The sequence below is a fragment of the Pseudopipra pipra genome, chromosome 13 (genome assembly GCF_036250125.1).
Source record: "Pseudopipra pipra isolate bDixPip1 chromosome 13, bDixPip1.hap1, whole genome shotgun sequence".
Classification (NCBI taxonomy): Eukaryota; Metazoa; Chordata; class Aves; order Passeriformes; family Pipridae; genus Pseudopipra; species Pseudopipra pipra.
In genome coordinates this window covers 11,740,938-11,754,926 of record NC_087561.1, presented here as the reverse complement: position 1 = coordinate 11,754,926, position 13,989 = coordinate 11,740,938, and the positions used below count along the sequence as shown (strand labels likewise).

Below are 13,989 nucleotides of genomic sequence, written 5' to 3'. Positions count from 1 at the left end.
ACATTCCGTTTCCTGCCATCCACTCCATTTGTTTCTGTTTGGTAGAGGGATTCACCTAAAGTGACACCTCTCTCTGGTAAAACACAGTATTGGGAGCTAATCAAGTGCTTTGTATTTCTGAGCATAGAAACTTTTTGTTTTAATTGTGCTGTGTGGGAAAGAGCTGTTGTTTTATCCCTATCTCAGGTGGAAAGGTCTTAAGCAGGAGATGCAATACTGCTGTATTTCAGAATGAAATGCTGCCTGATAATATTTTTTATAACCCTGTACTGTATCCAGAATTAGCCATGTGGACAAAGAGAAGTGGGAAAAACACAAATTTCCCCCCTCAGACACAAAGCCAGAATCTGCAAAGTCCAGGCTGGGGCAATGGGGGGAGATGAGGGTACAGAGGTGAGGATGACGGTTGGCAAAGCAGCCACCTTTCCAAGGGGTTTGCAGCCCCCAACTTAATCCCCACCTAGAAAGCAGGCTGAGGGGGAGGGTGAACCAGCAGCAGGGGCACTGGGCTCAGCCAGGTTCATGGTGGCTCACAGAGAACTCAGTCTCCTGCTGGACCTTGTTTTGGGGAATACCACATCTGAGGCGGCCACAGCCAGCTTGGCTCAGCCAGCTCCGTTATGGCTCCAGCCATGAAAACATCCTCTGAGCTGTCCCAGAGAGCCCTTGGCCCTGTGTCACAGCCCAGCTGCTGATTGTCCACCCCTCAGCCACCTTTACATCCCCTCAGCAAAGAAATTCTGATCTGTGTGATGCAACCACAGTGTTGTTTGTGCAGCGATATTGTCAGTGCAGTGACACGCAGCCCTCTGACACAGCCTGTGATGTCCCTGAAACAAGGGAGCATCCCTCTCCCAGCAAACAAGGCACCAAAACCACCAGTTTGCACCAGTTTTCTGCTGAAATCCTCCAAGAATAATGATATATGACAACTCAGGGGAGTACCAAGCTCTCAGTGGATCAGCAGTTAAGTGGAATAGGGCCTTGAATCCAAAACATGCAATGTATTAAACCAGACAGTACAGGAAAACAGATCACAGAACAAAGTGGTGCAACAACACTTCTACCCAGGAGCAGGACTGTCTTGCTTGGCAGAGCCTGCCAGGAAAGAGGATTAAAAACCACAAGATGGTAAAAAATTCCAGTGATGAGTGAGTGTTTACCAAAGGCTACATGCCACGTGGGTACATGAAGTGTCCCTTGCTCACCTGGGGTGGGACAAATTAATTGACACCTGAACAAAAATGAAAGCAACAACAGCTTGTGTTCCCCTCTCTGAAAGGGATGATCCTTCCTGTCTTTATTTATTTATTTATTTATATAACCTGTAGGTATTTTTTTCATAGCAAAAGAATATCTCGTTTGTCACTGCAGTCTGGGACTATTTTTAACACTAGTAATGAGTGACTAAAGTGGGGTGGAGTAGCTAAACCAGCTCGCTGCTCCCAGCCACCCACAGGGTTTATCTGACCATCAGAGGGGGAGCTGGAGCAGGGCCAGCCCTCGTGAGGAGGCAGAGCAAGACGCCTGCAAAGTGTCTGTGTCCTGGGACACGCATGGTGAAAAAATGCACACCACTTCCTGCTGATTAAAAAAGGGCACAGACTCCTCACAGGGCAGGCACGTCCAGTGCCTGAGTATTTCTCTGCATCAATCTCTGACCAGAGCCCACAAAGCATGTAGTTTGCGTCTCACCTGCCCATCAGAAAAAGATAGAAGAAAAGCCATCTGTGCAAACAAGTCATTCCTGGACTAGAGGATGCCCAAAGGAAGGCAAATAGTGGTTTCTCACAGTAAATTACTGAATCAGTAAATTACTAAAAATCACTAAGTCAGTAAATTACTACAAAATCGTGGAATCATTAAGATTGAAAATACCTCCCAAGACCATCAAGTCCAACCATTAATCCAGCATCACCACATTCACCACTAAACTGCATCCCCAAGAGCCACCTCCTCATGCTTTTTGAACACTTCCAGGGATGTAACACCCGGCCCCCGCCTGTCCTTCTGGGCGGTCTCTGCAGAGGTGCGCTGGCACTCGGGGAGTCGGGAGCTGTTGAAGTGGATACATCCCACATCCCTTCTCCCATCACCACCACGACTGCTGCATTCAGAGGAGGGATCAAAACTAACTGTGGGAAGTACCAGATGGCAGCTGCTGAATACAGCGAGCTGGCTGCCAAGTCCTTCCCAGCAAAAGAGCGCATGGATGGAATGGGAATGAAGGCATGGTCACTGGAGCATGACAGCAGTGGGAACACAGCACCAGCCTCAGCTGAAAAGCAAGAAACACTCCACTCTGGACAAAAGTATTCTAGAGGACCACGTGTGTGTATCTAGAGTTTTTTTTAATATATATATATTATATACACATAAAAATAAAAGCCTACCTAATGTAGGGAACTGCTGTGAAATGTTCAAACCCCTATTCATACTAAGTAACGTAAAGCAAGTTGTGCTGATGGGTTAAAACTGTGTTTATTGCAGAAGAACAGAGAGATGCCAACAAAGCCCAGCACGCTCTGGAGCACATTGCTGTGGTGGTGTGAGACAAAACACAGGAGCAGCAGAGCCTCTGTCCCCCAGCCCTCCACCATGTCATCATTCTTCTAGCAGCCAGGGCAGAGAGCAAGCACACATGTGCCCAGTGTGGAGCCTGCACTGACAAGGGGCCCAGGAACCCTTGGGCTTCTTGGACGTTTGTTCCCTTTTTCCAGGACTGCCAGACAGCTGGACAGTGAGGACACAGTACTGCCAAACCTTGCAGCAATGGCTCACAGCATCACCCTGTCAAGGCAGAAGCACTGATGCCTTGTGTGTGTGCAATAAGGGACATGCATTTTAAAACAATGGTTTTTTTCCCCCACACTGTCCAACCCCACTTGGTTGATTCACCAGAAACACAGAATTAATAAGTCACCTTGAATATTCCCAGCTGTAACATGCACAGGGCCAAACTGTTCAATGAAGCACTACATTTTAAGAGTATTTAAATACACTGTTATATGTCTTCTAAGACCTCAGAGAGAAATTATTTAAGCATTTTCATTTAGAAGGGATGGCAGAGGGAGAAAAAAATAATATTTCACTGTTTTGAAGCAGTAAGTTAAATGGAATCATAGCACATGCCAGTAAGGCAGACGTATAAAGTACAGCTTGGAAATCTTGGCTTCAGCCCATAGAGGAAGTCAGATAGATTATATTACCGCACAGCCTTAAAAATCAGGGAAGTGATTTGGGATAACAAAAAGAAAACTACTTGGAGAGCTATTCATAAAATGAAAACAGAAAAAAGGTAATTTTGTAGAAATATTAAAACCCAGTAATTTTTTTTCAGTGCTCATCTCTAGGGAGACAGGATGTTGCTCTATCTTTTATTGGTTTAGTTAAAACTGTTCCTCTTGCATGTGATCACAGGTTGGTCTAGAGCATGTATCTGCTACAGCAAACTTGCAAGATACAAGCTGAGATTTTAAAAAATTTTTCTTTTAAGTCACTTCCATAAACACCTGAAGTTGCTGAACTAAAATTATTTATAAAATTACACAAGGTGTTATAACTGGAGAAGTGGCAGCAGAGACATGTGATATAAGTCACAACCACTTATACCAGCTCAGGATTTGTCCTGCAAACTGACAAGTTCCAGGATCTCAAAGGTCAAATTTCCTTGAGCAACTGCAAAGAGCTGTCTGAAAAAGTTAATCATGCTCCTTTATATTAAATTAATATATAGCTAATGGAGAAGGAGAAAACCAAACCCAAATCTTTTTTATTCTTAGGATTTACAATAAAGGCTAAGCAATGTCTCTGACTGCAGGGATCACACACACAAACCTAAACACTAGAGACAGGAGGTTTTACTCACAGTAGCTTCTGCAAATGTATTTGTCAAGAGTGAGTGATGAAGCAAGGGGGGATCTGAATGTGTGTTTCAGTCTTGATGCACAGTTCAATCTGCCACTTGTGCTGCACAGAGGAGCATCAAGACTCTCTGTTCAGCTGCTCTGAGGTCTGGGGGATGCAGCCACCACAAAGGGTTTGACTCCTGTTTCTTCAGCTGGCCCAGTCCTTCATGCTTGGTAATTCAAAATTCAACTCCACTGAGTTTATTTAGAAAAAGAACCTTTTCCACCTGCAGAGAGGCTGAGAAGATAGAGCATTCCTACCTCCAGCTTTTTGCTCAATGGTATTTTAATTGCACCCAATGAGGATCCAGGTTGCCTCTCAGAGCCAGCATGAATTCACTGCTTTCTAGAGGATGATTATACAACACTGAGAGGGCAAACCAGAGCCTTCAGACATAAGCATATTATATAGTTTCCAAAGAATATCCATGGGAATTGCAAGTACAGTTACAAATTGCTGTGCTTTCAAAACATAAACATGATTACGTGCTTTGCTGACCCGTGGTTGTCTTGAAGTCTCTTGCCCAGGACCTAAGACTATTTTAAACAATCCGGAGGTATCAAGTCAAGCTAAGAAGCTGCAGCATCGAATTTATGCAAACTGCAACCCTGCACTTATCAGTTATCAACTGCATTGATAATAATTGTGCTTCTTATCAAGAGAGGGCAAATGAATAAACACAGAAAGATTAAAAAATGCTAAGAGTCCTTTCAAGAGGGCTACATGAAAAGCCTTAAGTAGACAATATTTCTTCACAACGAACATACCGTCAGGTTTAATACCACAGCTATTAGAAATTATTTACTGTATAGAAAAAGATGATTTTTTCATTCCCCAAATAGTAAATAGTACATGTATTCTTCCAGCTGAGAGAAAAAGCACAGGATAGCTGCAATTCATTTCTTCTTGATTCACAGTTGCAAATAATAAAAGTTCACAGAAAGAACTTTCTCTTTCAGAATAAAGTAGAAACATCCATTTGCTAAAAGTACAAGTCTTGTCTTCTGTCATGAATCTGAATACCTGAAAGACACAGCAGCATCAGTAGAGTCAAACAGCACATTCCATGCAATCTCCTAAGGCGTTGTGCAAACAAAATTGCACCCTTGGGTCTGGTGCAAAAGAGCCCTTACTAGAATAACCAGAATGACCCATCCTAAGTATCCCCAAAACATTGCACATCAAGGAACCAACACCAGGGTATGACCCAGTCTCAAGAGACTAATAAAAATATGGAAGCTTGAAGGCTTTGGGAGTAATTTCTTAGCCCAACTCTCCTAGCAGTGTGGTGGGTTTGTTGGTGCAAACTGCAGCAGTGCCAGCACGTGGGTCCAACAGAGACCTCAACCTGAAGCCAGGTGCTTCAGGTACAAATCAAGAGGTAGTCTATCTTTCTAGGATCTGAAACTTGGACAACCAGTGAAAAACAGGCATCACGAAGTGGTAGCCTGATGATATAAAAAGTAAAGTACATGGGGTTAAAAAATCATGTATCTCATTTTAATATAACGTAATTTTTTCTTCTTCTTTGTTAATGTAGATATGGGAGGTGATGTGTCTATCTGGGGAAAAACAAGCTTTTGAAATACAGCCTGGAAGCAAACAAGGAAACAGCTTTAATTCTGCATGTATAAGCAGAATATTTAAGAATGTCCTTCATAGGTGAGCACTGATTTGTTCCAAACCTGCTGCTTTCATTACTCACCTGCAGTGGCATGGCTTACGCTGGGATTTTCTGAATCTTGGTAAGAGCTTCCTTTCCTCTCTTAAAAAAAAAAATCATAAAAAATACCAGGGATGAGCAGAGATTCAACACAGAGCTAAAAGTAGACAGTAATTCCTAAAGAAACCTTGTGCTTTTGCAGCCCAGCCTATAGCACAGGTGCTGGGGAGCTCTGTGCTGTCTGGCACAGCAACATACACTTCCATAAATATAAATATCAGCTGTTCTGAAACATGACACAGCACAAGAAGTATATTTAACAGATAGAGGCAGGAAACAGGGACTCCCACAGCCAGACTAAATGCACACATCTGAGGGATTTGCCAAAGACTCCCTGTGAACGTGGATCAGCCATTTCTTATCAATCCTTCTTGTTTGATAAGTACATGCGTGGTGTTACACATGTGGTGTTAAGAGGCTCCCTGAGTATTCAGAAAGGCCCTGTAAACATCCTGAAAGAAAAGGCCATGGCTGGGGAATACTGAGCTGTTTAATTTCCTTTTCAGTTTTTCCCCACTCATTTTCTTTTTGAAATTTTGGGGAAAAATGTCCACTTCTTTTAACAGTGCTTCCCTGTTTTGACCCCAAGACTACTTTCATGAAATATCTTCTTTTCTGGAAGAGTCATTTCTTGAAGTTCCCAAGCCTTGATAGGCTCACATTGCCCCCTTGGGGGAAGAGGGCACCCTAACCTTGTTCTTAAATTAAATCCTAGAAGTACAGGCAATGTCTTTAAAGCAATTAGACTGTCATTTATTAGGCAAAAAGACTAGAATGAGTACCTGTGCAACACATACATAAAGCCTCAGCTCAACCTATGTACCATGAGTAGAAAGTTTGCATTCCAGCTGAAGACAGAGCACTCTCCTTTTTCCATGCACAGACACAGACAGGCATCAGACACTGGAGCAGGAATGGGTTAACAAAACACCTACAGCTGGGGTCCTCATAACAACACAGCTTTGGTGTATCCTCAAAAGAGAAACTGTGGATAAACTCCTGTTTGTACCTGCAGGCAGTCTTTAGCTCACATTCTGCCAAATTACTGCTGGTGCAGTTTCGAAACTGGGTAACCAGTAGGTATTTCACAGCTGGTTATTTTTCAAAACCTAAGCCTCAGGATTGCTCCTTCACATGCCTGGTCCTTTTTATCTAGAAGCACCAAGTAGGACATGCTGTATTTTTCCAGCAGACTCCCTAAACAATTTCACAACCCTTTTTCTTGGAGGCCAGTGTTGAGCTGCCTGACTGGGGAACGCCCAGGAACAGCAACGCAGGCACAGGGCACCAGGGCTCCAGCCAGGAAGCTTGATCCCAGACAGCTTCTCAAAGGCTGAAATTACTCACAAGGGAGCAATTTCATCCAGCAGATCTAGCTGCTGGGGGGACCTAAGCTCCTGGGAAATGGATTTCAGTCATCCACCATCTTTCTGCTGTGTGCTGGTGGTATCTAGGATTGGTATTCCTACTAGTTGTTGATAATAAATAACCAGCAATCATCACTTCTGTGGGAATTGCATTAGCTCTGGGATATCTGCAGGGAGCAAACACAGACTCTGACAGGCAGGGCAGCAGTGCTTCATGGCAGGCAGCAGTTAGCCAGGAGACAAGACAAGGCAAGGCTGGCCCTCCAGCCCCTGTACCCTCGTCATTCCAGCTACAGACAGAGACTGGGAGGCAGAAAACCCCCGACCACGCTGGTAAGGGCTGCAGCTTCCCATCCTGTATTCAGAACATCATTACCACCCTGCACAGTGACGCTGTCCAGGGATCTTTCCTGACCACCCCTTTCTGGTCCCAGTAAGGGAGCATTTGTTACCCATCATACCTGCTACCTGTGGGGCAGAGATCCTGATAGCACTGTGAATAACGTTTATATTCACTTCAAATATCTCCCCAGTGTAAGCCAGAAGGTAAAATACTGTGCGAGTAGGCAATGCACATTGTTTGATTAAACCATACTATGCAGCTAATCAATCCCAAGTACCACAGCTCACATCATGGTTACCTATTGAAATTTGAGAAGCTTAGGAACAGACTGTATTATTTTGACTCTTTACATAAGATGCCGTCAAAGAATAAAGTGATAGTAAGTATTTTCTTACCTCCCCCAGGAGCTGAACTTTGACTCATATTTTGTAACCTAGCAGGTCCAGTCACACAAGCAGAACTCGAGTGTTGCTTCACGGTGCATTCTTGCATGGATGTCAGGCACCTTTCCTGTTGCAGGAGGCCAAGGAGAGAACCGTATTTCCTGTCAGAGATGGGCTCATCCACCACGTGCAGGTTGGGCAGGGCAGGGTGATACATGGAATTGGTGACACTGGGAGACCCAATGGAAGGGAAGGGCCACAGATCTGCGGGTTGAGTTGGGTGACTGCGCAGAGCTGGTGGCTGGTATTGGCCTCCCAGACCGGCAGCAGGAAAATTCAGGCCGGAATTTGACATGCTCGTGGCGGAAGATGACGGATACGGTTTGTAGCAATGTGATGAGAAATTCCACTGATGGGGAGACATGCTGTCTGCTTAAAAAGAGAAAGAAAGCATCTGAAGTCTCATCAATTCTTACTTTTTCCTAAGGCAAATTCCAGTGGACTTCTAAGGGAAGGCCACCAGATTGCATATTCATTTTTACGGAGAGATATATTCACTTTAGTGTTGCTTATCTTAAAAAACAACCCTAAATTAATATTAAAAGCAGACTAAACCACCACCACCAATACTTCCAAATAAGTATTACATGTGTTTTCTTACAGATCACTGGCATAGGCAGGTTTTTTAACAACTGTATGCTTAAACAAATACATTTTTGCAAAGACAACAACTTAAGTCATAATGCATTTAATGCATCTGACAGTGATGGCCACACTTGGCTGGAAAATGATGACCTAGTCCTGCCAACAGGCCTGTGGAGAATTTGGGAATCACCTCAGCAAGCACAGGGATTTACCCAGGAGGTCCCTGCTACATAATCCAGGACTTTACAAGTATGATTTTCATTCTTTCTATTTGCACACAGTTCCAAATTTAAGCTCACTAGATCTTAAATTCCTTAGTGAAAGAAAGTCACCCCCATCCAACACCATGGAAAGTGGCTCACCATTCTTCAGAACAACATTGTCACCCTTGTGCTTTGTGCTCAGGTCTTGTGGGTTCTTGGCATTGCTGAGAGCTCTGGAAAAATGTTCATCTACCACGCTGTTAATATCCCCTTGGAAATAGGTAAACACAACACTCTGAGATCCCCACTCTGTTTTCACAGCTTCTTTGCTTTTACATGGCTTTGGAGAGAGCTTCCTTGTTTCTTCCATTTTTACAAACCAATCGCTCCTGGAAAAAAAAACAACAAAACAAAACCAAACCAAAACAAAACAAAAAAAAAAAAACAAAAACCAAACAAAACAAACCCAGACAGGTCAAAGCGATAATATTCAGCTTAAAGTGGCCAGTCAGTGGTGAGCCCATCTTCCTCCTGAAAATGGTAGGGCCAGAAGAACTGTGCTAGTAGGATTAGATTCTCTATCTGGGTTTCTGCTTTTTCCATGCACCTTTTCTTTACTGATTTCCTTATTATATACTTTTAACATGGAATACTTGGGTAAAATGGGCACATCTATCTACCAGCTGTCATTTCTCACCATGACCCTTGGCCTTAGGACCTACTGCTGTGCAAATGTGCCCTCAGGATAGAGCAGTGCTGGAATAACTGAAGCACTTAAAAAGTAATTCAGAGGTGGCACTGTCACTGAATGAAGTTCAGAGTGAACATATCAAAATTGCTTCGTCCATTTCTGGGTTTTGTATGGCTCAAAAACATACTGACACAGTGAAAAAAACCCCAAACCAAAACAAGAAGAACAAAAAAACCCAAAACTCCACCACTAATTAGAGCTGAAAATAATAATTTTAGATAAGGTAAAGTTTGAAGTACCTTGATCACTGTCAGCACAGACCTCCACAACAAAAAGACTTCTGAGAGTAACTCGTTGCTTCACCTGTTAGAAAAAGACAGTCAGATTAAATTATTAGAAATTCAAATCATGACAAATTCAAGTAAAAAAAAAACAAACCCAAAGCCAAACAAATAATCTTTTTTGTTTGAAACAATTTACCTCAGAATATGATGGGTCTGCCAGTTGGTTAAAACTTTTGGTAGCAAGACTGCTGAAACACACACTGTGGGACAACCCAAAGTTACAGATTTAAGGCAGGAACTACACTAAAATAGTTTGCAGGAAGTCACCAGAAGACTATAAGAGTCCTTTTTGTTCTCCTTAAAAAATATCTGCTGCCAGATATGGTAAGAGTAGGACAAGGAATGTCACTGCTTGCCCTGGAGAAGCATCATTTTCATGCATTTGTGCAGTTTCTGGCCGCAGGGGAACAAGTTCCCCAACCACGGCTCACACGTCCTGCCTTAATCAGAATCATATTTAGCAACGCTCAGGCTACAAATGCAATGAGAAGTGCCTGCTGCTGCTTCTATTCAATTTTCCAGACTCATTGTCAGCTCATGACACTGCATAGCATAATCAATTTACCTTGGTAGCAAAAAGAAGCCTGCTATTTTTCAGAGACCAGGCAAACCTTTGGCCAATAGCCAGTTGTACCACGCAAAACCTAATGAATCATTTGATTTATATTTCCATCCAGCTAACCCTGCAATATGCAGCATTGCTTAACCTATTCCTAGCATTTATCTGATTTCTTTCCTAGTCATAAACCCCCCAATCCCCAGAAGCTTCCCAATAAACATTGCACTCATCTGTGTCTCAAAGAACACCCCGAAGAGCCTGTGAATGCTGCCTTCAGATGGTTTCTCAGAATTTCTTACACATGAAAATACTGTTCAGGCTGCAAAACCAAGTATACAGGCATCAAGAAATATGAGGATTAAGGTTATCAAACCACAATCTATCACCATTTTAATCCTTCAACTACAAACTTCTTGTCCATGTTTATCACTTGCTTCTATGTCTAGTTTTGCTTGTTACCTCCATCTCCCTCTCCCTTGTGCTCTGTTCAGTTCTCCCTGCTTCACAGTCCCTTGCTCAGCCAGCCCTAATCCCCTGCCATCAATGCCAACTCGTGTTCAAACTCCAGAGTTCCTCAGTCCTTATCTTGGGATTTCTATTGCTTTGCCCCAGCTCCGGCCTCACATCCACCTAAACACAGGGATGGGAACAGGACACGTTCAGGTTGGTCACCAGCCAGGAAATGCAAGGGCATACTTTAACAGTCATCTGATTCAGAAGATAATCTTTCACAATTTTAAAACTGACCCAACTTTCCCAGACATGGAAAACTTACACCAAAAAAACTTCTTCCTAATTTACAGGCACCTTCCCAAGGCCTGTGAGGGGAGCAGGAACTAGCACAACGCAGCCAAACAACTGGAAGACCTTCAAGGCACAGGAAGAGGCACTGTTTTTTCCCCAATCTTGTTTTAGAAAGCAACCCACTGTTTAGGTGAAGGAACCTTCTGATTGCTCAGCTGGAAGCCAGCACTTGCCATTGAAAATTCCAACCAAAGTGGCAAAAGCTTGGTGAAGACATCAGTGATCACATGGCCTGAGACAGGACATCAGGCCATCCCAACAGCAAGCAGCAAACCAGCTCTTCCTACACTGCTCTAACACTACACATCAACATACAATTTAAAGAGCATTAGCTCTGGCCCAGAGGTTCACTTTTCCTGTTCCTCACTCAGTGCAAGACATTCAGTCTTTGTACCACTTTCATTAACATGCATTAACTGGCTCTTGACATTAATTCTGAGCTCCTTTAGCAGCAGCTTGTGCGAAAATAATATATTTTAAAGAAGAAAGGTCATCTTTCTCTTTTTTGTTTTATCATTTCCTTTGAAAACCTCTTGTTCTTTCCAACAAATAGCCATAGGAAGGCTGGATATAACCTAGGTTACATCTCAGTCCCTCAGTGATCATATGCACATGAAGAATCTAATGTCCCATGAGGCAGGATCTAAATTTGTGGCACTGTCTTCATTACCTGAACTTCCTATTCTTCCATCTTCCGGCAGGAAGTCTTCAAAAGAAGGCAGAAATCCTTCCAACCTGTGTCTGCCACAAACTGTTGTCAAAGTGGAGTAGAAGTGGAGCTCAGGATGAAGCAGACTCAGCTCACCTCACACTGATCTCAGAATGGATTAATTACGGCAGAATAGTGCAAGCAATTGTCCAAGTTACCTGTCCTTAAGGTGGACAAGGAGGTGTCCTCAACACAGGCTTTAGAGAAATGGTTGTTGATGGCTCATCACAAGTGACAATACTTTACAACTTCTCTCACATTCCTACCCTTGCTCACAGTACTGATTGCCCATCACTGGAGCATCAGACAGGGAACTCTCTCTGTTCTTGCTTTCATGTAGCTCAAACCAGTTTTAAAAACATTAAAAAAATTTCCACTTCCCAAGTATTAAGCAACAACTTAACAAGCAGGCATTCTCTTTCATCCAGAGATAAGGGAACAAATAAGGGAACATTTGAGAAAGTCAGTGAACCGTGGGTTGGAATTATCCCTGAGTTCTCCTACCTTAACTCACTGTCAGGAGCGGTGTCACACCAGGGAGATGTTTCGGGTGCGGGATGGTCATGGTGTGTCCAGCAGGTTTGGGATCCTTCCCGGGGCCCGGCAGGCTCTGTGTGCTCTGCAGCGACTGCAGCAGGAGACAAGCCACGTTCATGAACTCCTCACACACTTTTTAGCCTCCAGCTGCGCGCGAACAAGGCGTTTCCTTCAGCCTATCTGCTAAGAATGCATGAAATGCACTCCAACAAGTCAACCAGGTTAGGAGGTTTCAGGAATGAGGAAAATAGGATTGTAAGTAGGTTTGGGTTTGTTGGTTTGTTTTCTTTTTCTTTTTTTTTTTTTCTTTTTAATGACAATGTGTACACAATAAAGAGGACTGTGGACTTTGGAAGAGTTTAGAGTAGGATGATGAAGTTATGGCAGACAGCCAAACTTAGCCAGGATGATAAAGGTTTTTCCTATGCCAGGCTAGGACATATTCAGTATTATGTGGGCAACATCTACAAGAAGGAAAGGAGGACCTGCCTCCAATCCAGAAAAACTTGATAACTGTTTTTCTCTCTCTTCTTCACTGGATCTGTTTAAATGACTGCAGAAAGCTTCAGAAAATAAAAATATTCTTGTTCTTCAAGGGCTATAGCAGGAAATAAGAGTTTGGAGGTTTTTTAATAGCAAGTTTACCAAAATTACCCAGTTGCAGTCATTCCAGAAATGCTGAAACAGGGTCAAACTTGCCAGTCTCAGCTGGAAAAAACACCTTGGGAACTAGAGTCACCAAACTGGTGACATTATATGTTTTATAGAGCAGTTTAGGAGTTTGTTTACTCATCCAGAAAGCAGGAGAGCACAATTCAATTCCCTCTGCCTAAATACGTATGAATCCGCCCTCTGCCATCTCCCAGACCAACTTAACTACCAGGCTGAGATTCCCGTGATGGTGCTTAGTCTTTTATTGACACACTCTTTGCATAAACACATTTTCATTGTGAGACACACTGGATTCCAGTCCATCAGCAGGACAAGAGCCCTCAACATCTCCATCACTCCTTCTTTGATCCCCTTTTCTAAACTAGCTCATACAGCAGAGATTTCTTCTGCTAAAGCTTTTCAAGACCTCATTCAAAAATTCCCTCTCAGGTTGGCAGTTAAAGCACTTGGCTGGTTGTTAAAATGGAATCAGTTTAAAGCTCCTACAAGGAACTACTGGGTAAAATGGGATTATAATCCCTGTTCTTCAGTACAGGAATTGAGCAACTGATTTCCAGTGCTTTTTAAGCGAAGTGTCAAAGCTTTGAAGAAAACAAAATTGAAAAAAAAAAAATCTTTATTTTTGAGAATCCAAATTGAAATTCTACTTGTCTTTAACAAATAAAAACCCCACAATCTCATTTATAACTATGGTGTTTGCAATCATCCCTTCTACTTCTTTTATATCTGTGCAGGTCCATTAACACACCAAGCCAGGAAGAAGACAAAACCCACAAAGGGGGAACAGATACCATATCCCACTTACAGTTCCAGCAACACGTCTACTGGATCCGGCTGGAAAGCTCTGGCTTGTTAACACATGTATTTTATAAAAATCCCTGTGCACCAAAGGCTACTGTATCTTCTACCGAGGGGAAAAAAGACAAATACATTATCTCAGAACGAATCAGCAAAGACTTGTTCTGTTCACCAGTTTGTTTATTAAAAAGGTAGTATAAAACACAACCCCTTTAAGAAACAAATTGAAGACAAACCAAGGGATTCTCAGATGCTGTCACAAGTCTAGATATTATTCAATTACCATTGCTTTTAAATGTTGG

At 42.8% G+C, this 13,989-nt stretch overlaps 1 protein-coding gene across 2 annotated transcripts; it reads right to left on the bottom strand.

The window, feature by feature from the left end:
* Positions 1–329: 329 nt before the first annotated feature.
* Positions 330–13,929, bottom strand: VGLL1 (vestigial like family member 1). Of its 2 annotated transcripts, none has more exons than XM_064670064.1 (6): positions 12,185–13,929; positions 9,564–9,627; positions 8,733–8,962; positions 7,738–8,157; positions 5,615–5,674; positions 330–4,932 (listed from the first exon to the last, which is right to left on the bottom strand). In XM_064670064.1, the coding sequence occupies exons 3-6, from the start codon at positions 8,941–8,943 to the stop codon at positions 4,892–4,894; spliced, it is 732 nt and encodes a 243-aa protein (XP_064526134.1). In that variant the 5' UTR covers positions 8,944–8,962; positions 9,564–9,627; positions 12,185–13,929; the 3' UTR covers positions 330–4,891. The 2 variants fall into 2 exon arrangements, with proteins under 2 accessions (XP_064526134.1, XP_064526135.1); XM_064670065.1 differs by having other exon boundaries at positions 7,738–8,154.
* Between the last annotated feature and the right edge of the window lie 60 nt (positions 13,930–13,989).